A 26,473-nucleotide genomic window follows, 5' to 3' on the forward strand; every position below is an offset into this window, starting at 1 on the left:
CCTGGTCTTCGTTGTTCCTTCGGTCTACATATTTGGAGGCGTTGGGTCGGCTCAGCTAGCCCTCCGCAACTCCTTAGAACTAACTGCAAGCGCTAAATTAATAAGAGCCAAAGCTGAGAGCAGCTCATGACTGCAGCGCCAGGGAAAGCTCACTAACTAGAAGTGAAGGCGGCACTTTCTCCCACGACCATCGCGTTGCACCAACTTGCGCCACTAAGTACAGCATTTTCTTTGCATATGTAGCGCATATGCGTAGTAGGCAGCGGGTCGTTTTACATGGAGAGCAGCAGATCGCCTGTTCAAGGAGAGCAGCAGGCTGACCGAGTTCTTGCAGTCGCTTCAGCTTGAGGCGATGCTGTGGCGACTCGCTTGAATCCGAGCCTTAGAATGCCGGCATTTCTCTCTATCTTCCATCATTGCATTATTTCGTTTCCGTTTGATCGACCCCGCGGTGAACGAAGGCTTCGATTCAACTCGGCACTTCGCCTTGTCGGCGCGCGGCTTCAGCTTCAACGTTGACAAAAGGACAGTGATCATGCATCAGGCTATGTAATCGCGTATTCGAGGATAACGTGGCTCCAAAAAAAGGCGAACGTCCGCGAAAAAAAATTGGGGAGTTTGTCTCACCATCTCCAAAGCCCTGTTTCCGGAATAAAACGCCCCGTGCAGGGACAGCAGATGGGAGCAAAGCGTAACGACGGAGAAACGGAGCCGCAAAGTAGGTAATGCTCGCCTCGCGCAAAGCACCGAGAAACAAAGGCCGCACAGGCCTTGCCCAATGCATGCCCTTTTTCTCCATTTTGCAGAGGAACGCCGAATGCCCTGTTTGCAGAGCACGGAAATAGCCACCAACAGCTGGATCCTCAGTTTCGGAACCCCCATTTTTGCCGGGAAAAGTGAAGCGTATTACTCTTGATTTTCATAATCATCTTGGTTATTGCTTTCTGTTCCACCAAAAGCATCCATCATGTTGTTGCTGGGGTAAGCGAAGCCTTGGCCGAATGTGCAATCAAAGGCTAGAGGCGCAGGGATGGGAGCCGAAGCGGTTGGAAATAGTGAAGAGGGTAACCAGGACGGGACGCCACCGCTTCCAAAAAGGCTGTAGGTGGCAAACGGCTGAGGTGCAGGTGGGACTAGACCTGGCACCGTAGGTGTGGTGACTAAATCACTCCGAAACTGTTGAGCAGAGGACCTTGCGCGAAGTCGAGCTCTGTGGCCCGAGGATGTATTGCCTTTTTGCGCCGAGGCAGAAGTTCTAGTTTGACTAGGTGCTACAAATGGCACACTCAGAAAGGCTGCCGGGGGAAAAGTTGGCGACGCACGCTTTGCGCTGAGGGCGTCAATAACGTCTTGCAATGGGTGTTTCCGGGAAGCCGAAGAGCCGATCGCGCGCTCAGAAGGAGGCGGCTGACTTGTTTGTGGGATCTGATAACCAAGGCTGGTGGCAGGTTTCGCTGGCTGCAGCAAGCCCAGTCCAAAATCATTCGGGGGCATTTGGACAGTTCCCCACGGTGAGCATACCGCTGCTGGTGGGGCTGCATAGCCGTCGACGTCAGCTTCGTCCTGTGGTAGAGATTCAGGCTGATTCTGCGATTCGGAAGCACGGGATTTAAGTAACTCTCGCTGCAGTTCCAACTGCATCTGGTATATTGCGGAAGCATCGTCGGGACGTTCGGGTGGGGCCGGATTATACTGCTGCTGCAGGAGACCGCCAGCGCTTCTGACAGCATCAAGAATTGATTGAAGCAAGGCCTCTACCGCAGGAATCGCAGCCTTGGATGTCTGGTAGTGGTGACGCGTAAGGAGGAAAGTTACTCCCCTGCGTTTCTGGCACTCTAAAATAACCCGTCTAAGCATGTAGTCTCTGGAGACTTGCTCAGAATGAGAATGGTACATTGCTTGTAGGACAGTTGCTTGCTGATCTACCACTCGTTGTGGCAGTTTCGCGTAGGATTCTTGCTTCATCTGTAGGAGCCCGTTCAGAACGCCGAAACAAAGTTTAGTTGTAAGAGCGGCGGTTTGCAGGACTTCATTCACCTTTTTCAAATACACAGGAACATCACATGCGTTGTAGAGAGAATGAGGCATTTTGAGTTCAGTAATCAACTCCATCATGCGGCGAAGTGCCATGCGACGATCTTCCTGCTTGGGGTCCTTGCCGCTACGCTGAAGAGCAAATTTAATCAAGTGATTGAGCGAGTTACCCACGCTGGCTCTTATAGGCTCTAATTCCCTGTTGACCCAAAAAACTGCGCCAATGTCCAATGCGAACAGCCTCACCAAATTGTACGTGATTCGCAAGCGCTGGCCATTACCTAACATCGGCAATAGGTTTTTGCACAACAGTGAAACTTCTATCATCCGCTGAAAAAGATCCACAGCCTTTTCCCTAATATCGTCGGGCAAACCGTCCTCTTCCCATGGTCTGTTGTTTGCCGCCTCGGCTTCCTGTGATAAAAACTGCGAACTGGTTCCTTCTCCAGGGTCGTCGTCTCGAACTGCAGCCTCTACGGGCAGGTCTTTTCCCTGTTTCCCTTGAGCATCGCTTACTACACGGATGTGAAACGGTGGGGCGCTATCTCGTTGCATGAGTTGCTGCTGACGTCTGGTCTCGTCAGCCCTTGGGTCGCCTTCAGCTTCATCGTCAGGAACATACCCCGAAGCACAGGGATTGCGGCTGCCAGCTGCTAGTCCCCTACCCGGCGGGACAACAGCTGGTGTAGAGTTTCTCAGGTGAAAGCAGTGCAAAATGAAGTGAACCACTGCCAAAGAGGCAAAGGTCACACCTAGAAGTCGAGCCGAAGAAGACAACAGTTTTCTGGTCGAAAGGCGCTGGGCGAGTACAGCACGACCAGCATAGCTTCGGCCCACATCCTGCTGTGACACTGATAGGGTCCCTTGGTCGACTTTACCGGCAAAGGGCAGCCCGTCACTAAGGTGGTCCATTGGACCTGCGGATGGTTTTCGCTCCTACGGGGTCAGAAGATTCACTGTCGTCAAGTCTGGCTTGATTACTGTTAATAAGCCGTAGGCTTGTTTCTGAATAGTATTATTCCTGGTTATTGTCGAGGTTTCTTCGGCTTGGCTCGGACACACTGGCCGCCCGTGACTCTCCCGATATGTAGAGTTTGTATTCCTTACAGTGCCACCGCAGAAGCGTCCCAAACTGCGTGGCTTTTACCTGGAGGGAAGCAATGTAACAAAGTTTGACCTAAGGTGCAGTGCATAATAAGTCCTTGACATTGTGTCTACTGCGACCTCGCCATTGGCTCACCTGGGGCACAAGTAGGGAAGAAGGCAAGCACATCATGAGAGAATCATACGCTCAGTCTGTGAGGATTTAGCGTGATATTGAGGCCTTAGATCTCCCTCAACTGAAAGGGGGAAAACCCTTGAAAAAACACGTGGCACTTTTTACCTTAAGAGGTCTATGAGTCCCTAAGGATTTTCGGAGGGAATGAAGCGCTCACCTGAGTGGGGTGTCCAGCAACGGCTTCCCCCACGAAAAAAATGTCAAAAAATAAATGCTTTGTGGATGAGCCAGTTTCTAGTCGCCAAATTAGAATGCACGTGCGCCTACCCTGCCTTTCGATTGATTTGCCAGTTTGGGCTTTCGGCGGAAGATCAGCGCCAAGAACCAGAAAGTAGTCCTAGGAGCGTGTCAAGGATACAAATTTTATAGAATGTTCCTGCTTTATTAACTTTGAAGGGAATCTTGTTGCAGAAGGAACATTTATGAGGACACAATGCGCTGGGCAGCGTAGCAACTCACGACTGAAGTGATGCTGTTCTCAGCCGTCTCTAGATTTCGGGTCTGTAAAGCACAGCGGGCTGCATATCGCCTGGGCATTTCCTGACTTGATTCGACCATACAGCTAATATGACGGCTTTATAGCTGGGCTTAAAGTTTTCTCACGGTGTGTTTCTTCCTGCTGTTATTTACTGAATGGTTCGCGAGCACGCCGGAGTTACAATCTTGCTGCGCAGTGGTCTTTCAGAAGGCAATCGAGTTTGCCGCCATGTTTCTACATTTCATTGCAAATTCAAAGCCTAATCGGTATTTCGCTCAATTATTAGTTTGTCTTTGGAGAGTGCACTGAGCACGACTCCTGCTACTCAAGAGGAATGGCATTTTGGGTCGGGGCTCCTGTAGATTTGCGCTTTGCATCTGCCAGAGACACACACACATGATTATAATCATCTAGAAGATAAAAGCTCTGGACTAATTTTGGCTTTATGACTAATCCGTCAGAGGATTGAGTGCCTTGCACCCAAGCCTGCACCATGAGGTCTCACAGCTCGAGTGCTCGTTATGGCGCAGGAGCAGGGTGAGTGTCGGCCTACGCGGTGCAGTGCCACGCAGTCGACAACTAGGCTCCGCCGTCCCCATTGCATCAGTCTCAGCGGAATGTAGTCCATAAAACATTGTCTGCACCAGGGAAGTACAGTTTTTGGTGCGACTTGCAATGAAACCGACTGGCAGAGGGACCGCCACAGCGGTCGCGACCGTGCCTTAGGTTTTTTCTCCGCTTCCAGCTTCTCTAAACGTTCTCAAGCTGTCACTGGAGTATGAAACAAACTTATTTTGCACCATGCAGTGGAGGTTTCAATGGTGCGCCGCTGGATCTTGTCCCATGCTGCGTGTGGAGTGCGGGGCAGTCAATGGGGCCCGAGCCCCTTATAGATTTAGACACCATTCTAAGGCTTTACTAGCCATACTATTACATGATAGACGATTTCAAGCTGGGTTACAAAAGTTTCTGTTGCTAGGCGCACTTTTAGCATCCACCTTCAGAACGCCAGCTAGGCCTGATGCCGTACGGGGCCACGCTCTATTATGAGGGAATGTTGGGAAGCTTCCAAAGCCAAAGCAGGTTTTGAATATTTTCCTAGCTTTTAAAGGATGCATATCCTGCCATTCTACGACTGAGCTGCCACGGGTCGACGCATCCAGGCAGTTGCTGTTGCGTGGGGCTCGCTGCGACCTGTTCTGTGGAAGACCTGCTGCTTCTCGTACCAGCCTTCGGGAGAGATCCGCCCTGATACCAATGGCTCTATCACCCGGCTTTTTTCTACTGATAGTAAGGACCAAGCAATTCTTAAAGTTGGGCGAGCATCCAAAAGAATACGACAGTTGACGGAAAACAAGCCGGTCATGCAGGCAGAACGGATGAACCGGCGGGCAAGCGCCGCACACGGGTCTTCAAAGTTCCAATTACTGTCAGAAATTGCCTTGTTAGCGCATTGGTGAGATCAAGAGTTGAAAATACGCCAGACTATTAGCGATTCCCCTGAAAACGCCGCAACTGCGTGCCCTTGGCGCACGGTGGAACCGCCGCATACATTTCTGCCTGAAAACCTAGTTGCTTAGGACTGTCCACAAAATAAATAGCGACTATATTACAATTTATAGCTATGGTTGGGCAAGCGCCTGTAGACGCATCTGCAATTCACATGCATTCGTATTACGTACGCGACCACATACTGACGAACACACAAACAAACTCTGCTGGAAAATTGGTAGTTAAGGCCCAAGAGCTTTTCCAATATACTACTTATTTATATTCATTGTGAAAATTTCCTCTGAATATTATCTTAATGCATTGAAACCCATTTGGGCCGGTGTTTTGTTGAACTCTCGTCGATGGAGCTGAGCGCTGTGTTGCCAACAACCACAGGTCACGGCTTCCATGGTCCTGTGTGGCAACAGAATCATATATCCTACGCATTTCTCTCTTATTTTGGGCTTGTTTACATATTTTAGAGGAAACTGCCCACAGTCAGTTACTGCGTTCACTTGAATTGCTAAGTCAGCGCCATCGTCGTTGCTTCCTGCCTACCTCTGCTTTGGAAAATGTCGTACAATCCCACGTATGGAGGGCAGTTTCAAGGGCTCCGTGGTAGGTTGTATTCATCTAATATTATTTAAAGGCCACAATGTCATGAATGGTTCCTATGGGTTGCCGAGGGGTGTACAGCAAACCAGCTTTCCTGAGTGGTCCACGCTTTTTCCGAGCCCTTTGCGCCGCACCTCTAGTGTGTACACGCCTTCGCTCACATCTGACTGAATCAGTGCATCTGCACAAGAGCGATTTGGCATGCAGTTGTGTAGTTGTTTGCACTTCATGGGAGGAGGAGCATCCACACACGCGCACGAATACAGCCTGAGCTTTGCATGCCTCTCTACTCTGCGAATTATTTGCTAGGCGCAGCACAGAAGAGTTCCGGAAACAGCGGCATTTCAAAAGGCGCGGGGAAGGCTGCAGGCGGTGCTTCTGGAACGGGAGGGTCACCTGCACCATGCGGAGGCAACACCGAGCCTGGTGACAAAGTGACAGTGACTCTGGGCGGGCTGAAGTAAGTAAACGGGATGTCCATTGTGCAAAAGGAAGTCAAACACCTTCTACATATCCGCACGTTCATGTGTTCGTGAAGCAGGTGTTTGAGCATGTACAGGTAATGAACAGAAGGTGCTTTGCTGATCCCGGGAACCGTTTGTTGTGTTGCATGAGCAGCGTGCGTACAGCTTCTTGCTGCGGCGCAGGAACAGGATTTCGCGCAGTTAGCACTTATTCCGGTCTTGGCGTGCTCTGCGATCACTTTCAGTACATAATTGCATGCATGATGAGAGCCGCAAGCTAGTACCCCATACAGTTAACAGGGCGCGTACTGCAGTGCGCATTGGTATCCTCCGAAGGCCGAGCTTTTCGTTTGTTCAGGCAGGTTAAACTAGACGCAATCAAAGAGGATGATGAAAGGTACTTCATCGTCGTGGGTCTCTTCGAAGGCGACGACCTGAATGCAGTAAGTAGCATCCCTGAGTTTACAAAATCCAGTTATGCCCTTTCTACAAATGTCAAACAGAACTGCAAATGTTACAGGCAGATTTGTATTCAGTGGTTGTTTTTCAGTGCTTGCAAAGCCAGGCTCTGAGAGGCTAGGGACCGTCCATGTGCTGAATTCGTCCGCTGTGCACACGCAGTACACAGTTGGAAAATAACGTTCATGAATGTGGAAATTATGAGTGAAGGGAGGACCCTGTTCTTTTTCTGATTCCTTTGCGTGTTTAGGTTGTAAATCACAAGCGGAATAGAACGAAAGCCGTGAAAGGCCAGCTCGTTGGGGAGAACTACATGTGCTCTTTTTCTGGAGAGAAGATAATTTTGCCGATTGCAGATCCAAAGAAACGTTTCCTACTTTACATCTGCGCTGTCACAATTACAAAAGGCACAGATGAACAGGGCAAGGTGTTCAAGGACATCTCGCTCATGGGCATTGGATTTTCTCAAACTTTCGAGGTCGATGCGTGCAAGGTACGACCCATCGATTTTATTGTCTGCTCTTAGGCGCCGGAGGTTTCTTACGTCACGGAGGTGGCTGCTGAGCATGCGCCACCATGCGTTTGTATTGCTGCACGGACTGACTTCTGGCGCATGAGATGCAAAAGTTGGGTGTGTCCTGCAGAAGTACCAGCATACAACAGCCGAGCTGCGCCTTGTGGAGGGTGGTGATCCTAGCATCAGCCCCGGTGAGTAATTTGTTGCTTTCGAGTGGCTAGGCATTACTTTTTCCCTTCTGTGCGCGTTCGTCTCATTATTACTCGCGTACAAAACATTTCTGATGCAGGCAAACTCGAACTAACGGTCGACGTTTGTAAGGGGGACAAGGGAGAAGCGGTTCCAGAGGACGTGGAGGAGAGGTGGGTGGAGCACTGTAATGTACGAGAAGCTGAACCCCTCCGTCTGTTGATTACGGATTTCACGCCCATTGAATTAGTGGCTTGTCGGGTAGATGCTTGGGCATTCCATTTGAATACCGCTCAGAAGGAATGGCCACACTTGTACGGCATAGCTCTTGTTGGTCTCAAAGTATATAATGGAGGCACACATCACCTGCTATTGTATGCAGGAGTCGTCATTTTTCCTATCATATGATTGTTAACAAGCTGTCGTGTATGTGCTGTCCTGTGGTGTTCGCAGCATCATGGCTCAATTTCAGGGCTAGAGGTAATCCTTAACGTAGGGCGACGTTCTTTTTTGCCTCTAGACGTTTAAATCCGGTATTTTCAATGTGCAGCGCCCCACTATTCTTTGTGCTTGCTTCTCACCATGAAATAAAGAGTGGTGATGAAGCAAAAAACGCTGCAGAAGAACCGGATGCGGATGCCATTCGCCTTGTGGTCCTTTGGCAATTGACGATAAAGTGGCGGCACCATGACTCCTGTTGTTGTGCGGATCGTCTTTCTGCGAAAGCGGTTGTTGCCATGATGCTTCCAAGTCACTTGGGAGAGAACTCTGCCAGGGAGTATACACCGACGGAAAAGAGAGAGGCACACACACGAACTTGTACTGCGGCGCACACAAGGGATAATATCAATCCGCACAGAAGAAATTTGTCTGAACTCGTCGTGTGTCTATGCCCTCGCGTAGAGACTCGTCACCTGTCCCTCAGTATTGTCAAACATATTGAGAAAGAGTTGACAGCGGGTGACTTAAGTCTGAGCGCTTTCAAGTTATGTGGCTTACTGTCTTAACGAATTTGTGGTGAACTCTGAAGCGTTGTAAAGGACAGAATAGTAAATGCGATTGTGGATGCTAGCTTCAGCGATATATTTAGAGGCATTTGGAAATGTGCTCGAGTAGTGTAGGAAAGATTAGTGAAGTGTGGTACTAAGTGTTTGGTTAGGCCCTTAAAATGTTTTGCGTGACAGGGAAACTCCCTGCGGACAAAGCTAGTTTAGTAGGAGTTTGCGAATGTCATTGGTACGCTGCTCTGTGTGATTGGTTACAAGGTCTTCTTTTATCTAATAGCTTCGGGTCGTTGCGAGATACATGTAGATTTTAGGGTCTGGTTGCGTGAACGCTTTTCTGAAGGTGCGAGATACATAGGGAATAACGAGGCCTTTTGTGGATGGCAGTGTGTGAACTCAATAACTGCCGGTCCAGTGCGGCCTAGCCTAGCCTGTCTGGAAAATATTTTAGTAAATTATGTGAAGAGACAGGATCCGAGGGGGTGAGGGAGCTGCGGGTTCGACCCCTATTGTAGAGGGGCTTTTTAAAGGTTAGGAAAGAGCCCATTCTCGACGTTCTAGCTGGCAGAGCAGCTTGTTGAAGGATTTGGTGTACTGTTTGGAAGAGGAGGTCTGTTGTGAGGAGAGGCTGGGAAAGTCTGGGGCCGCGGAAGGTCACCGCCCGCCAGGGATTGACCAGCTCAACACACAGTGTGGATTCAAGGGAAATCGCGTGCAACTCTTCTGCTAGAGATTTTTTGCTATTGATATCTCAGAATAATGACTGTGCTAGGTGGTGACGGCTGGCCTTCCTGCATTAGAGAGATACTATCGATCAGTGGTACTCCACACGTTACAACTGGGAGGGTCATCTCTCATCCACATGGGCGCCAAGGCCACCTTTCTTCACAATAAAGGCTATCAATTTTCTCCAACTGCTTTATTTTCTATATCTAGTGGTATAAAACTCCCTGTGGAGCCTTTCTTGGGCCTAATTTCATCACCGGGCCGGGGACACAAGGTTGAGTGTGGTTCAGCACGAGTAACGGCTTGAAGACGGCGCCCTTAAACCACTTCTGCCCCACCAATGTCGCATTTTTTATCGAGAAGCTTTTATTTCTCTTAGCGTATCAGCTGGCAAAGCAGCTTCCCACTCATGACAGGCGTCCGTAAGAGCGAGCCTTTTTGTAGAGGAGTTGATTCTGAAGGGAACGCTAGATCGTGGGTCCTTTGAAAGTAAATTGCAGTGTGGCTAGTATATGAGGAATAACAGTGGTATGAAGTCTACGAGGGTGGTAGAAAAGCAAGCGAAGTGCAAAAACAGCCTGCGCAACAACATATGACCTGACAACGCTGCAACCTTCTGGCCGGGAGCACGGTGTAACTTCTCCTTTTGACTTCAGCACTAGAAGAACTCGTTCCTTTTTTACACTAATGATCGCTATACTGCGCTCATCTACTATGGATATGTTAAAGCTATTGTAGGGCACTCAAAGTAGCAGAGAACATTATGCATGGCCACTTCTACCCTGGATACACAAATTTACGCTTCAAGAAGGTCGCCCATAGTCACAGCCCAGGTGCAAAGGCTTGGCTAATCTTTGTCTGCCCAGTAAGCTCACCTTACTCGAAATTCCATGGATCGACAAATTGAGCCCAGCCAGCTCAAGCTAATAGTCTGAACCAGAGACTTCTGCATTTCCACGATCAGGGAAGTACTGACAAAAACAAAGTCTAAATTATAAAGACCCCTTTTTGTGCGTAGCGTATATCTACACCTGCTGTGAGTCTCGCGTTTCATCGATGCAAAGTGCTCCTTTTTGACGGCAAGACGCGCTTGGGATCACTGTCGAAGGACCACCCTCGAAAAAAACTGTATAAATGATCGAAACACGTCCAAACAAAAGATGAAGAGCTAAGAGTTCGGCATGAAGAGCTGCCAGTTGGACTGGAAGGAGGTTTACCAAATTCCAATGTGGCCTGCAAGGTTCAAGACTGTGGAACTATTGCTGAATTGGAAAGCAACAAAATGCCCTTGGACGGAAGCTGATGCTAAGAGAAAGTAGATGGACGACAAAGCCTAGAGAAATGGCTGAAAAGAGCGGATAACTTCTGAAATTAAAACCACTTCGTTGCGCGGACGGCTGCAGGCGCCCAGACTGAGGTGACACCGAAGAGGCGCTGATACCTATGGAAGCCCTCACTACTATGCAAGTTAGCTCATGAGTGTATCATTCTGCACCCTTACTCAGAAACTCTATGACGTTTGAATAAACATCCCAGTCCCCTCTGCCACGCACAAAACTCATCACTGAGGGCTGCAGCATTCTGTAAGAGTCTTCGTATCACCTGATCTCATGGGGAGGCCACTTCCCACCTGCTGACCCTTGAAGGAGGCATGCCAGTCTCACGCATTACGGCTACTTTTCAACGTATTGCCTCTATGGGGTTTGGAAATGTCTAGTTCGTTTTGGCAGCATTATGTAGGGTGATCCATCGCATTTACCAAGGGTACGACATTAAAGAGAAAGTTCAGCAAAATAAGGGTGAAAGTTAATCAAATATAAAGTAAAGAGCTAAGGGTTCTTGCACTATAGCGTTGCCATGCGTTGACACACTGCGCAAAAATGCATCCAGAGACAAACCGGTAGTTCCTTCTAGCTGAAGAATGCATAACAATGCGAGAAGGTCCAAAGAAGTATTTTTTCTGTCATATCGAAGGGCAAGTGCTGCTAAAATCAGTATATCTTCTATCGGACCCCCCAGACCACCCAACAACTAAGTCCATGTGCGTCTGATTCCAATCGTATCCAGCCCCGTACTTTGCTAAATCCCAGCCATTGCATCAAGTGCTTTCGTAGTGACGAGCGTGTCGAGAATATTTCCCCGGAACTTGTGGAGCGGTTGCCGCTGCTGATGACGCTGAAGCTTCGGCTGCTGAGAATGCCATTCTAGCTGCTGCTATCCGTTTTCTTATACTATCTTAGTGATTGCGTGTATTCCTGTTTACTGATGCAAATGTATTTGTCTCGCATTCTTCAGATGTTGACTTTTGTTCTCTACCTCGCATGCTGGAGCATCGGTGGCAAGGAAACAGCAGTAGCAAGAAATGTAGCAGCGCCGGACTCTTTTGCTGTTTATTTGTGCTGGTGCCGCAGCGAGAACCACAGGAAATGTTTTCTGTGGCATGCACGCTGGCGAGGTGATATTTGACTCACAGAAGAAGTACAATATTACTATTCGCTGTATGCATTTTTTATATCTCTCTCCGCCCTTGTTGTATCGGCTTTGTATAAGCATGCATCTATACAATCGCACTTCTCCTGTAGCTACTCTGATGATGATGGTAGTGGCACTTGTTGTGTGCATCACTCTAGCTGTTGCTGCGTGGCCTGTTTCATTTGCTTCGCGATGGCATGATTCTCTGTCCGTCGCAATTTGTTTGTAATTTTTCTGCTATCAGGTTTCCCAATGCTGCCGCTTACTTTATTTGCAAGTGCTGTTGTCACCAAACGGCGCCATCAAGCAGCTCCACTGGGCAACACCACCAGGCAGCACCCCTAAGCACCACCACCAAGCAACACCACCAAGCAGCCACAACAAGCAGCAGCAGGAAGCAGTGGCAGCATGTTGCACGAGCGCATAGCAGGAGCAAAAAGCAGCCGCAAACAAGAGCATCAGGGTGAGAAACGCATGATACCAGCTTACATGCATGTAACTGAATGAAAACAGCGCAAACATACCATCCTTCTACATTCACAAAATATATATATGTTGTTAATAATATAGAGTTTATTTCTGAAAATATGTGGGAAGGATCAAGACACAACCATCGTTTTCCCGCGAGTGAAGTGTGCTTGCGCAAAGTCGCAAGCTGTGTTGCACTGGTAGGATGGTGTGGTGGCAGAACTGAGCTTGTATTCTTAGTTACTTTCCTCTCATAAATTCGCCCTACTTTAAAGCACAAAGAAGCTTTGCCTTTCTTACTTCCCACGGCAGTGCGCCATCGAAGCAAGCCGACCGGACGACCACTTCAACTGCGCAGCATCTATCTGATTACAAAAGCATTCTCCAGCCTATATTGTCACAACTTGACGAAAAGTGTGTGAAACACAGTTACAATAATTGGAATTGGATATGCAGTGGGAATTTCGTGAGCATCCCCATGCCGCGGTGTGGTCAGCGATTACAGGGGAGCCAAGAGTGCCACCAGTTGTGGCGTATCTCGTCGGGCACTGCGTTTCAAGGGGCTTATAATGCAGTATGTGATTGCTGAGAGCACTGTAACGGGTACAGCTCTCAGTGCTCTGTCGGCCACACCTGCAGCAGCAACTTGTAGCCCTGCGAGTACGACTGCTGTGGCGATCACGGTTGATCGAACGGAAGCCGCTGAGCACTCAACAGATACCACAGAGCTAACCCAAAAGCCTGCGAGTGAATACTTACAACATAGGGAGCAGCAGAATGGCCAGTGCCAGCAGCATGATCAGTCCCAGCAGCAGCAGCGCCCAGAAACTGGGCCTTTGGTTCTTAGAGGACGCGTACATTACGCCTTTGCTACACGGACTGCTGGCGAATCAGATTTGCAGGGAGTGAAGAATGAATCGTCATCTATGCGCAAGTATATGCCCAACGCGAACAGTTACCTTAGCATCCACAGCAACTACGGGTGTTCCAGCAGCAGTAGAAACGACAGTAGCGATGCTGGCAGTTGCAGCATACTTGACCGCATATCGAAGAGCAGTCCAAATGATGGGAAAACCGAAATAACGAGCAAAAAGGGCGGCTGCGTCGGCGGCACTGCAAGGGGCAGCGGTGATGGCGGCAGCCACACCGGCAGCAGTAGCAGCAAAGGCTGCAGCGACGGCTGCAACGACAGAAGCAAGTATATCAGTAATGCAGCCATCAACAGTGGCGATGGCGGCGAAAGCGACAAGACTTCGACCGTGCCAGCAAGCTCAACGACCGGGAGCCATTCTGCATTCGTCTCAAATGAACTCGGCAGAAACCCACGTGAAAGCAGGAGTCCTGGCAATGCCAATACTCGCAGCAGCAGCAGTAATGGGAACAGCATCAAAGGTGAGACCAAAGGACAAGCAGACATTCCTACATTGCCGACTTCTGATATTGCATTGCTACTGCGCGACTACGCAGCCTTCGTGCAGCGGACAGAGCGGCAGTTGAAGGAGCTGCTGAAGCTGGCGCAGCAGCAAGAGGGATCACGTGAAGGTGATAAACCTCAGCAGAGGCAGCAAAAGCAACCGAGCTTTGCTTATGCGGGCTCATGGGCCGAGTCTTTTGGAGACGGAAAGGTGTCGGTGCAGCAGCAGGCTCAGCGACAACAGAAACGTGAACAACAGCAGCTCCATGAGTCTGGGAATTTGCGACAGTTAATCACAGAAGGAGCTGTCGTTTGCCATTCTTTGCATGCACGGCTTTGCTCACTGCTGCTGAATTCGCCCGCTAGTGCTGCGGGCGACGAGTTGCTGCTCGCCAAGTTGCGCCGCGATTTCGAGCAGCAGCAGCAGCAGTATTCGCGGTTACTGCAACTCCTGAACGCTGCTACTGACCTGTTGCATAACATTTCCGTTGGAGCGCCTCAGACGAAAATAAGCGACTGCAACAGCAGCCGCCTCCGCACTGAGGCACCTCTGGCGGATGCAGGAAGGAACTCAACAGGATCACTGCCCAGCGGCGCCCCTGCTCGGATTGTTTGGCATGGAAGCCACCAGGGATCTCCGTGCAGCTTACCGATTGATTTGTATCACTTCGAGGCCCACGGAAGACGGCGCCAGACCGAAAGCATTTTGTGGGACCCAGAGGGTGGCCAAGTGGCTAATCCATCCGTAAGTGCGAATAGCTGCGGCTTACAGGATGTAGAAAGCAGAGTCTGGCCGCACAACTGTGCGGGGAATCTTCCACCCCTCTTTATTGGACCTCGAGACGCGCAGAGAAACACTGCAAATGGTTTTCCCAGCGACGTCTTATGTCAACCCTCCTCTTTGATGGAAGTGCATGAGGACTACGAAACTCAGCAGATTATCAGCGAGAGGAAGGAACAACTGCAGCAGCTGCAGCACGTTGAACGCTGCGTTGCTGTGCTACAGGATCTGCAGCTGCATGCTGCAGCAGACGTAGAAAGGGGCTCCCACTTGCTGCATGCTGCAGAAGAGGAAGTGGAAGCTGCGGCAGAACACACAGCAATGGGAGTGGGAGAGCTGGCTGGTGCAGCACGCAACAAGACACGTTGGTGGGGTGTACAAGGTGGCGGAGCCGCTGCTCTTGTTGGCGTTAGTGTTGGCGCTGTGGCTGGGGGTCCCATTGGAGCAGCAGTGGGCGCAATCGTGGGCGCTGTAGCTGGGATATCTTCAGGCGCTGCACTCAGGGGGAGGCATCAAGAAAGGATGAATACGATTGAAAGATCTGCAAGGCGCCGGAGGGCGCAGCGCGCGAAACGCTTCACAGGCTGTGGTGTACCAGCAAGGAACACAAGCACCGGTCAGAGCACTGCAAGCGGCTTCATCGCACCAGGGGCCCCACATCAAGCATTGGAAGCTCATCCTCGATTATCTGTAGGCAGCCGGAGACCTTTAGCTTTCTCGGGGAGGGACCCACACGCAACTGTGGGAAGCTCTTACTCGCTGCAAGGACGAGCAGTTGTATCAGAAGGAAGCAGATCAAGGCCTGGTCCCTTCGTGCGTGAGCCTGCAGAGCTCTATGTGGGTCAAGCAGGGATGACCGAAAGAGTGCAGGAAAACCACTCGAGATGCCGTGGGAGGAGGCGTAGGCCACAGCGGACTAACCCTCTGTTTGCTACCTTGGGAACGACTCTTGGCGTGTCTGGGCTTCTGCCTACTGCTCATTTTCATCCAAGGTAGTTATCACTGCAGCACGAGGATTGCCAGCAGGAGCAAAAGAAGCAGCAACGGCGGCTTACTTTACACTCTCAGGGTGTAGAGGTGCATTCGATGCAAACCTGAAGGAACCCTCGCAAGCTATTTGGCTTCTGTTAGCTAAACTCGTCCAAGTCATAAGTATCAAATAAATGCCACGTATTAGAAAGGGCACGCCATCGTGAGATGCTCAACGGCAGCATTAGTTTGTTGGCCTCCCCAGCCATACGGGACCATTTAGAGTCCCGTAGCCATCTGGTGAACATGTTCTTTTGCGTACAGCGATTTTTTAAGTCTAATTTCCCACGCGTGTGTAGCTCTGTGAAACGCTTCTCGGTAACTTGGTTGGGTGCAGCACCTCTCAGAAGATGAGGTCGTCCATAGTGTCATTTCAGTCTCTCACGAGCCTGTAATGACCGCAGTTGAAAGGCATTCGCTTGGAAATGTACAATAATTGTTTGTAATAGCAGGACGACTAGCGAAAACGCTGGGCGCGCATTGGCTACACAAACTGAAAATAACGCAGGGGAGATTTCAGCAGAGAACGCTCTCCGACTGCTAGATTACTGCTCTGAGGTTTTCTTTACGGAGAACATGAAGCCAGGAACAGTAGCGGAAGATGCTCTGGAGTGTTGACACCCGGTCGCCGAACTATGGGGACGCGGGCGCTAGCAGCTTGCAAATTTCGCTACTTTCTACGGTAGCGAAATACTGCTGTCATCCCCTTCTGTAGAGGTGCCTCAGCAAGTGTGGATATGGCAGAATTGAATAGGGAAGCCTTAATAACTCGCTGCTCTTTTATTTGGCATTGCTACGCAGTCAGCAGATAAACGTGTGGGCTTTTTGGGGCTAGGACGGCGGTCGTGGCGCCCCATGTTGAACAACATATGCATAGCTCCACTTGCTCTCCTACACAGGTGTCTGCGTAGATGTGCTTGCGCTGGTTGTCTGTTTACGTCTGAGAAGCAAGATATGGAGAATCGAGTCTTCAACACTCCTTGCCGGAGTTTCAAAAAGCTTCGGCTAAGTGGGGCTTCGTCTGGTCTATGTTCTTTGCGTAGGCCAGGCACCACGCGTCCCAATATACACGCGACATAAGCTACGCCACCCCGTGTTCTCTACGTCACCCAGTGTTAGCAGGTTCCCCGGCAGGACCCCTTTTTTAGGATCTATGACGTTTACCTACACCAGATTATATTTTAGGTTGCAGAGAGGGAGCTTGTTCAAATTTACAGTTGCAGCCTAGTAAGCCCACGCCACTGCGCATTCTTAGTGGGTACACCAATGTCATGGACCTGGGGCGAATAACACCAGATCCAGTACACAAGTCTAGTCAAACTTTGCAACTCCCGAGCTGCAGCGGTCACCTTGGTGGAAAAATATAAAGTCTCAGTTGAGGGATACCTGCCATATAAGAGAGGTATGAATGTTCAACGTAGTCTGTACTTTAAAAGTCTCTGCGAATCCTCAGTAGCTTGTGCCTGAATAGCTGCCAAATCTCTGTGAAAAGCGTTTCCTGAGGCTATCGTTTCGGCCAAGTTGCGCAAGTTTATGGTGTATCTTGTTGTTCACTTGAATGCCGTGTTTTCAAACCTTCCTGCCCCAAGCTACTCCAGCTGCTGAAGCTAACCTGCCTGGTTCAGTGGCTGCTCCAAATCCTTGATATGTTCTGTACCTACTTTCATAAATGATTTACACATAAACCTTTTTACCCCAAAAAAAGCCGCAAATCGTCAATTTTTACTCCACTGCCCTGCGTTGAGGTACCAAAGCCTGTATATTTACTGGATATAAATGCTTTCTACCTACTGCAGCGGGAAGCAAACAGGGGCCGTATGGCGCTGACAACGCACCCTTAGCATGCGAAAGTCGACTTCCAAACCAAGCATCGGCTCCCTTTCTTTACTACAAGACTTCCCCTAGGAGACTTGAAATTGTTGTGTACAAGCCTCACTATCAAGCCAATTTCCACTGCGTGCTGCAGGCCTTCGTTGCTGTTTTAATGTTTTCTCTGTAGGGCCCATGCAACCTCTAGCGCCTCCTCCGTGCAATGTCGCACTGTGGACTATGGAAATTCTGCGCCGGCCGCTGTACACATCCAAAACTTCTAAAAAATTCCACAATAAAAAATATTTTGCGCTTGCCGTTGTAGACACCTGAGGGGAACGTTGCCTTCTACAGTGCGATAGAGAAGCATTTCCCCAAATGGCTCTAACGTGAGACGATCAGGAAATCCTTCTGAGACCATCTGGTTTTGGATTCCACTAGAGCTCTCGAAAGCGTCTGCTTTGCAACGGCCCGAGCAAAATGACACTTCTGACTTCCTCTGTGTTGAGGCGGTTTCTGGCTTGTGCACGCCAACAAGCACTGATTAGCACCCCGCTGCAGAAGTATTGGCTGTGTACGTGGGAATCAATCGAGAGGCGCACCCCTGGTGGGTCTCACATAGGAGCGACGCCAACTCTACCTCTGCCTTCGTGCATCCGCTTCGTTCTCTTGGCAAACTGCTTGACTTCGTGCCCGTCACGGGCTCTCTGAGCCTGAAATGAGCCCACAAGCTAACTCCCGAGATTGGTAAAAAACGTACTAACCTACGTGCCGAGGCGGGAACGTCAGCAACGCATTCGCGGAGCTTTGAAGGCAGATCAAACGGAGACAAGCCAAGTGACAGCTGGCGCTAGAATGAGAGACCCGTGCATATGTCGCCTCACCTGTTGACCATTCCTCTTCCGGAACTGATAATCCGGTATGTACCATGTATACCTTTGGCCAAATGCAGTTTTGCGGACGACATCCGGGTCTTCTGGGTTCTCCTCCCTAAGAAAACAGTGCAGCAGGGCACTCCCAACACTCAAACTCAACGTACCACAAGAAAAAGTCCTGCACGAGGGCTGCACACGAATTTGCACCATACAATCAACCCAAGCATTTGTACTCTTGAAAGTGTACACAAAGGTCCATAAATACCAGTGCGACACGCACGCTTCCTCTAGAAGTCCTTTACGAAGAAGTTGGCGCTTTGCTCGCTCTGTTGCCTCAATATTTTTGAGCTTTGTCCTGCATCACACACCGTGAAAAAGCAATCAAGCTACAACAGTGGGTTAACATCGCAAGACCGTTTCTCCCACGTCTCTTTGATAGACTAAGTTCTAAAACATCTCGTGAGAGTGCAGCACGATAGGTTGGTGGTGAACACAGAACATTTAGACAGAAGCAAAGCGTGTTCTTACTCCATTGGAAGCTCCACCTCAACAAGACCTGTGACCCAATTCATCTGGTCCTTGTACTCCTCTGTCTTATCTGCGACCTGCGACAGACACTCCAACCATAACAGAGTACAAGCATTGAACGAGGAAGCCAAAACCTGCAGCATGCCTTCTAATGTGCGAAATTCTAACTCCGTGCAAACCTATCAGCATACATGATGCAGCCGCACTATTGCGGCTGTGACTCGTGTGCTCTAAAAGTCAGTGTGTCCTTGGGTGCTGTGTTTCAGCTTCACCTTCAAGTGATCCGGAATGGCGTACAAATCCCTCATCTTGTCCACCATGTCGTGTTCTCTCAAAGCCTTCTCCTCACGGCTTTCGTGTTGTTTGTCTTTTAACCTTTCACGCAGAAACTCCTCTCTGACTCGCGTAAAAGCACACCAGAGCGAGACGGTCATTAACGGGGTTTGAAATTTTCAGAATGCCCACACTGGGCATAGAATGAAAAGATACCCTCTGGTCTCTCACCCCGTACCCGTATGAAACTCTCAGGTAAACTTACAGGTGTTTATCTGTAGCAGATCCGGGACCCCCTGACGCGAAGTTTTTCTCAAGAAGGCCTCCAGCGTCCTCTGCCTCTTCCTCTTCGTTTGCCTCCCGGGCTTCCTCCAGGGAAGCACGAACGTCCAGACCTTTACGTGGGCCTCCGCGCATGCGCTGCAAATCCTTCATGCTCCTCACAACCTCAAGTGTATCGTCTTCACTCTCTGAAGCTCCCTCCTCTTTAGGTGCGCTTGCCGCCTCCACTGCGGGGCACGCAGTCGCCGGGTCGGCTCCCTGTGAAATCCCGAGTGTAGCATCTTCCTCTTCTAAGTCCTTCAGCCGTCTCAAAGAATGAAGTGAGCGGGGTCCCGAAAGAAACACACTTCCAGAAGGTCTTGTTGCATCACTAGGTTGAACTTCTGTTGCAACAGAACGAGAGAAGGAGCAATCCAACTCTCCAACGGTGGGAGATAACTCAGCGCCGTCTGAGGCGGGGCCACCCCAAGTAGATGTCATGAAGACAGCTCCACAATGATGCCACTGATTACAGGTTTGGGGATTGCTATGTAAAAGAATGGGCCACTGAATCTTACGTCCCACGTAAGAACTTCCCAGCAAACTGAGGAGCGCAGTACACTACTCTCCAATCAGGTTACCCGTCCTTGTATTAGTTCTTGTGCATCAGAAGCTGCATTTGGGAGAGTACATGAGCCGCAGACAAATTCCGTTCGATCCAGCTTTCTGCAGATGAAATGGAGCGATGGCTCGTATTCATCTACCCCAAGGGCGTAAGCGTAGGGGAGCTGGAGTGAGTCAAAATGCCAGCAAATTTCAGAGAGGCACGAAGAAAAGATAAAACGGGGAATTTAAGGCGCCACAACGTGGTACTCACATCCAGTAAGGTACAGACTAGGGAAGATCACCAGGCAAATCTGGAAGGCCAGCCTCTTGTAGATGTCCATGCGCAGGAGTTGAGGCGAAAGGAGTAAAATAAATCCACAACCGATGTAATTTTCTCCTCCTAGGTGGATTCTACTTGTCCTTGGATGTAAGGGAATCTCTAGAGCCCAGAGAGTGCCAGTGCATGGGGCTGTGGGTAATACTAAGTCAACGAAACCGTATTCCACACAAACATAAACATGAATGTTGAGTCTGAGCTGCAACTGTCATTTCTGTGGATGTCCCTAAAGGCCCTCAAGAGAGGCAGACATAAGCAGGCCACCAGATGCACTTAAGAGTGTGTTCTCCCGTTGTTTGGCTAACAGCTATGTAGCATTCGCCTGCACAGAATTTTTTCACAGAATGCTTCACATGGTATACTACTATGTCGCCTAGTGTAGCTAGAAAAATTTCCAAAGATTATCAGAGGCCGCTTTACGGCAAGAACGGCGTGAACTCACGAAACTGCTGCAGTGAAGTGTATTTGGGTTGCGGGCTATTGGCTATGCACGCCTGCGGAGGCTTGGCTTAGCTCCATAACAGAAGTTTTGCGAGCTAAAAAGAGTTAATTGTATTCAACTGGTTTTGTGCTTTCTCAGAATACGAGAGTATGTACCGCTAGGGACACCTACGCTTCAGCGAAACTGAAGCTCTGGGAAGAGCCTGTTTTACACCTGTACTCGATGGAACATCCCCAATGTTTGTCCTTTCTATCCGTTGACCATGTTTAAGGTCTGGTGAAATTCTTACCGAGCGTGATGTGAACTCGCCTCTTACGAGTGAATTTTCGGAGTCCCCTAGCACGTGAACTGGTTGTATTACAGAATGCTCTGACCCCAAAAACTGGTGGGATGCCTTCGCGTTGTCAAAAGCTAATCTCTGTGAACTTGTCTCTTACCAATGAATTTTCGGAGTCCCCTAACACATGAACTGGTCGTATCAGAGATCGCTCTGACCGCGAAAACTGGTGCGATGCCTTCGCGTTGCCAAAAGCTAATGTCTCAACCTCAGAAGTTTCTGCGGCATAAACGGCCATGCACGACATCAAATTTAAGACGGCTTGTACCTAGGAGCTAGAAACCGCGCTGCAGAGCGACTGGGCTGCAAATACCGAGTTTTAGAGAGTAAAGGCATATACAAACTTATGGCCTGTTCCTTTAATCCACTCAGAAACTGAACAGACGCTTGGAAAGTTACAGTTTAGCAGCGAAGTTCCCGATAACGCTCCTCTAGGCCTCACCTGCGGCGGCGGTTTCAACAACACGCCTCGATCGAAATTCAATTAATTTTAGGACTACTGGTAATAAAATCAAAAATATCTTAGTAGGGCGTGAGCATTCTGTCATGGTTTGTAGTAGACGCACGGAGTCTTACGCAGTTCCTCAACGAAGGCAAACAATAGCTCAGAAGCTCTATGAGCCTCATACGGTGAAGGTGGCTCCTCCCGCCTCATTCGAGGCGTTTCTATTGTGCACAGGAAGAAAACGCACGGGATCCTTCCTTCAACAGCTCCCAGCGCTACATATGGGGAATTTTCCCTCGTATTGCAAAGAAGAGGCGCTCAGCTGTCGTTGCTCAGGTTGGTTCACAGGGATCCCCGAATACCGAAAGTTTAAAGCTTTCCCATCGTCGTAGAATAGGCACGATGAAGCTACCCAAAAGGGTAGACTGAACCTACCCAAAAAGCTAAGGTAAAGGAAGCTCAAAGCGCAGAACCAGGCAGTCACTTGCGGTCACGGCGATACGGGTCCCTCCTCATATTGCTAAGGACTACTCAGCAAATCAAAGGGTACATAACAGCATAACGTGCTGTTACTCGAAAGTAAGCAGCTCAGTTAAACTTTCGTGCAAAACAGCATACGTCTTTCCTCCAACGGTTCCCAAATTTAGCACATTAAAGCATATATATGTGCGCACAAAGCATATAATACATACATATATGTTAACGCGTGCATACATAGTGTCCTCACCATTATTCACAGCTAAGTTCAGGAAACAGCGGTATCTAAAGGCAAACAACATATAATTTTGACCTAAACCTATCCTAGAAAAGTTCAGATTAATGCGGAGTAGAGTACTTTATGTGTACTGGCAACTGTCCAACTCCGTCCGACTCTAGGTTAAAAACTCCTCAGAGTTATTTATTTTGTGAGTTATTACTGTTGGAGGCAGCTAGCACATGGAAGCGCGAATGCAAAAATGGCTAACGAGGCCACGGGCCGAAGACAATCACTTATGTCGTTTGGTATACCGTAGCATTTGGCAAGAGGTTGTCGCGTCTTAAGACGCTAGCTGAATTCTGATTCACTCTGGAGCTTTTGTGCCAGCTCGCCACTTATAGGGTGCCACTTTGAGCCTAATCTCGGGCTTTGAGCCTCGCTTACCATATGAGCACGAAACGGCATTCAGTCAGAAGGTTGTTGAGGGCATTTCCTTGGTGTCCACAACCAGCATTGTAAGGAGCCCGTTAACTGCTTTTTGGAAGGTATGTTGAATTAATTTCAGCTAATCCCTTAAGTGCTAGTTCTTTGACACCCGACTAACGTGCTTAAAGAGCCTGGCGTTCATTCAAAAGCGGACCCTGCCAGCTTTTCAGTTGCCCGGACGCACACTTTTAAGCATTCGTGAATCAGTCTCTGCACGATTGTCAGGTGCGCCAGTTGGGTTTCTATTCCTTACATATTCAAGTAATAGCAAATTTTTCTTCGCTTCAGAGAAGGTGAATATCTAAGCATGCCAATGGAGCTATTCACTAGCGTGCATTCGCACCCTTTTGATTTCTTGCCGCCTTTCTTCTAGCTGCCCATTTATAGTGCAGCGTTTGTTATTCTTTGGCATGAAAGTCAATACAATAACAGTGTAACATGGGTCGCACGCAGAGTACCACTAAATAAGAAGTAGCAAAGGGAGCCGAAGGAACATTTCCTTCTACAAAAGTCATACTGTGGCTTCTTTATGTGTGAACTATCTTTTTCTTAGATTGTTTCAATTCCCTGATGCCCCAAGCAGCTGACCCCGTTTTGCTCAATCAAGGGACGAAATTAACTCGTATGAAGTCTGCTCGTTGGCTTTAAAATGTAGGGAATGTCCGTTGGAAAACTTTTCTTTGTGCAGCTTTGTTTCTTAACAACACAGTTGCAGTGACTCTTGGTGGCCCTGAATGGATGTGCCTGACGGAGTTACCCTGTGGAGCCTGACAGGTTGGAGTTTCAGGTGACGTTGCGCCAATCTGAGCGCAGTGCGCGTGCCCGTTTTCTTTCTCCAAAGCTCCCTAGCCTGAAATCAAGCTTTTTCTAAACTAGTTGGAATAATTGGAGCTCGTGAGCTGGCTTTCAAAGAGCCCTGGTCTCTCACTTTTCACCAGCGATCACCATACTCTGGTATTATTGAAGTCGAGCCACCTTAATAGTTGTATATATGTTCTGCATTCAATTCACTAGCCTCCTCCATATTCTAATATCTCTAAAAGGAGTCCGAAAACAGATATAAAATAACTCGAAAAAGTTATGCGAGGCTTTGCTGCAAAATGTTACTCGTGGTCAAGGATAAATTACGCTCCATTGAAGCCGGCTCTTCAAGATGCCATTTTTGCTTACCTGCCTACAACTGCAGTTCAGTACTCAACAGCTCTCGTCCGCCGATAGGATTCGTTAGCTGCACGTGCCTTCTTGTTTAGAACCCCGCAACTGACTCGCAGGCAACTGTGGAGTTATGGGAGAGCTCAAGCTCTGCTTCCCCGCCATGACACGAAAGCCGCGCTCCTTCTATCTCAATGCGCACAACCTTATTATCACTACTTTGAGCAATTAACCTAGCGTCGGCACTCTTGGAGTGCCGGTGGTACATTCGGGGTCATTTTTCGTGTGCGGTGGCAGTAGCTCTTTGAATTGGCGGCAAGACGCTGTTTCACTGGGGCAATGCACAGCAGCGTGGGACACGGCCTGCTGGAAGAAACAAGAGCAGCGATGTGGGCACGCATCAGGGCAAGCTGGCATTGACAGAAAAATTAATCGGTTACGGCGGATTCAGCTAGAGATGCTCATAGCTTACTGAAGTCACGTTTCGTCAAAAAGTGCCCCTATCCTTGGACGCCTTTCATGGCTTCGTCTTTGTTGCTCAGCCAAGTCTGCTCGCTGTTGCTGTGGAAGCCTTCCGAGCTGCAGAGCGGCTATGAACGGCGCTGCATCCAAAGCGATTCGTCCAGAGAGTAGTGTCGATGCGAGATTTTAAGAAGTGGTTCACGTGTTTGTGGCAGTGCCCACTTACTAGAGGCTCGCTACCATCATGCCCTCGTGCCGTCAGCCGGCACCCGAGTCCTGCCCAAGTTGGCTGCTCCGAGAGCGTTCTTCGTGACACGAAAGTCACGCTCCCTCTATCTCGATGACAGTGCGCACAACCTAATTCTCACTATTTTGCACAACTAACCTAGCGTCGGCACTCTTGGAGTGTCGACGGTACATCAAATTACGTGATAAACCGCAGTGTAGAGCCTCAAGTTTGCGCATGTACGTCGAGGCCGAAGCCGATGCAGTCCACGAATTTCAAAGCAAACATTCGACGTGCTCACCTTCTTATGGAAGCGGGGCCTGTTGAGATTTCCTGCAGTGCCTTTGCCCATGATGTGCAGCCGACAAAGAAGTGGCCAGGCTCCCCATTCGCCCCGCCATGACACACTATACTTTCTAGGAATCGATGTAAGCTGCCATGTGCAGATGAGCGATAGTTTGCTTACACTCCATCGTCATTCAGCGCTTGTTTGAGTGGTGGCTTTGGCGAAAGCAATTTCTCCACGCATTTCATCAATTTCCCTTCATTTGCTCATGAGGCCCACTCTATCTGAGCTGACCGGCACGTTGTTGTGTAGACGAGTCAATTTCGCAAGTGGAGGAAGGCCACCCTATCTCCTCACAGCCTTTATTAAACCCACAGGCTGTATGACTAAGTGTGCGTACTGAGACCACTGCTTGAACGTGTCATGAGAATGCACCAATGATTGCGCGGATTCAGCTGCTGCTGCGCTGTGGGCACATGATTACACGCCTCTAAAAGTGCGCTTCGCTATTTGCTCCTGTTCGGAACGCCAGCCAACTGCGGCTCCTCCCTTTTGTTAACAGGCTGTCCAACAGGCCTTAGTGGATGCAATGTAGAGAAGAAACGTTGTCTGAAGTCTGAAGGACTTTCTTTGCACTACGCCATGAAGGCACACGCTAGAGTGGGCATCACGGCCTCGATAAGTTGAAAAGCGCGAATGGTGGTTGTGGCATTGAGCATTGGGTGCGCCTTCGCTCCACAAATGCTCAATCTTCATACAGTTTTCATCTGAAGTTGAGACAAGCTCATATTTTGCATTCGCATTTCTTCCTTGTGACACCTCAAAGTTTTGTTACTGATACCAATGTGCTACAAAATGACATTTTCGCTCTAAGAAAGTGACCAATTTATCAGTTTCCAGACAGCAGCGATATCTGCTGGGTAGCTTTTCCAGTTAGTCAAAGGTGCGCCATTCATTAATTCACTGTATTAAGAAGTCATAAGATTATTGATTGAAGTAGAAACATACAGCTTAGGTGAATGCAGGAAGAGCGAAAAAGAAGCAGCTGATGATGAACCAATATTGAAAAGATTTTGAAGCAAACGCATACAAATCTGAAGCCCTGCATAAAAAGGAACTCCATACTCTACAGAAACGCTTAAAATGCGAGGTCGATATCGGAAGCAACAAACATGGGTTGTGGGTTGAGACTTGCTAATTAAAGTGCACCAGCTCCTTGCTATAGACAATGCATTTTGTAGAGAGACGAGATCTTGTTGGCAGTTGCATACCATGATTTGCACTTATAAGCCCCTACGTCCTGCAGGTTGAAAGCATCTACTTGAGCCAATCATGGAGGAAAACAACTAAGAATGGGTCAAGTTACCGGTGTTCGTTATACACAGTAGTACAAGGAAGAGCGGCGCATTGCGCTATTCGCGTAGTCCTCAGCATCCACGCTATTCTCAGAGCCACGAATTTATTCTACCACATTCTTTTGTGTTCTTTATTGAAGAGAAGTTGATACCCTTGGAGACTCGACGCAGCGGACGATATGGCCAGGTTCACAAACAGCAATTTTATTGCATCTTTAGAGGCATTAGGGTGCACAAAGGATACCCTTGAGACCCGCAAGTTTTACCAACGAGTACCTTATTTCCAGGCAGCCTGATGTCAATATTTTTCTTCATGAGGTTGTTACGGAGCAAGCTGGTAAATACCTACGTGAGGGACACCATTCATTTAAAATCATTGGCGAAAAGCAGCGACAGGTTTATAGCAAAAAGCGAGGCATTAAGCTAGCTAGCCCATGCCCACTAGACGCTCACGGAGGACCCTTCTTCACTCTAGT

At 49.1% G+C, this 26,473-nt stretch overlaps 4 protein-coding genes across 4 annotated transcripts; 2 read left to right on the forward strand and 2 right to left on the reverse strand.

The window, feature by feature from the left end:
- Positions 1–906: 906 nt before the first annotated feature.
- On the reverse strand, positions 907–2,946 carry ETH_00022330 (uncharacterized protein; the record flags this gene model as incomplete). The annotated part of the gene is made up of 1 exon (XM_013377158.1): positions 907–2,946. One exon carries the CDS (start codon positions 2,944–2,946, stop codon positions 907–909), a length of 2,040 nt encoding a protein of 679 aa, XP_013232612.1.
- A 2,908-nt stretch (positions 2,947–5,854) lies between these two features.
- On the forward strand, positions 5,855–8,004 carry ETH_00022335 (uncharacterized protein; the record flags this gene model as incomplete). Its single annotated transcript, XM_013377159.1, has 7 exons — positions 5,855–5,900; positions 6,207–6,357; positions 6,720–6,804; positions 7,071–7,313; positions 7,465–7,528; positions 7,627–7,699; positions 7,980–8,004. The coding sequence occupies 7 exons, from the start codon at positions 5,855–5,857 to the stop codon at positions 8,002–8,004; spliced, it is 687 nt and encodes a 228-aa protein (XP_013232613.1).
- Positions 8,005–12,765: 4,761 nt separating this feature from the next.
- On the forward strand, positions 12,766–15,387 carry ETH_00022340 (uncharacterized protein; the record flags this gene model as incomplete). The annotated part of the gene is made up of 1 exon (XM_013377160.1): positions 12,766–15,387. The coding sequence occupies one exon, from the start codon at positions 12,766–12,768 to the stop codon at positions 15,385–15,387; it is 2,622 nt and encodes an 873-aa protein (XP_013232614.1).
- A 2,456-nt stretch (positions 15,388–17,843) lies between these two features.
- ETH_00022345 (uncharacterized protein) lies at positions 17,844–19,667 on the reverse strand (the record flags this gene model as incomplete). Its single annotated transcript, XM_013377161.1, has 6 exons — positions 17,844–17,942; positions 18,114–18,219; positions 18,385–18,459; positions 18,633–18,709; positions 18,905–19,028; positions 19,171–19,667. 6 exons carry the CDS (start codon positions 19,665–19,667, stop codon positions 17,844–17,846), a joined length of 978 nt encoding a protein of 325 aa, XP_013232615.1.
- Between the last annotated feature and the right edge of the window lie 6,806 nt (positions 19,668–26,473).

This window comes from Eimeria tenella, genomic scaffold (assembly GCF_000499545.2).
Source record: "Eimeria tenella Houghton genomic scaffold, Eth_scaff47, whole genome shotgun sequence".
Classification (NCBI taxonomy): Eukaryota; Apicomplexa; class Conoidasida; order Eucoccidiorida; family Eimeriidae; genus Eimeria; species Eimeria tenella.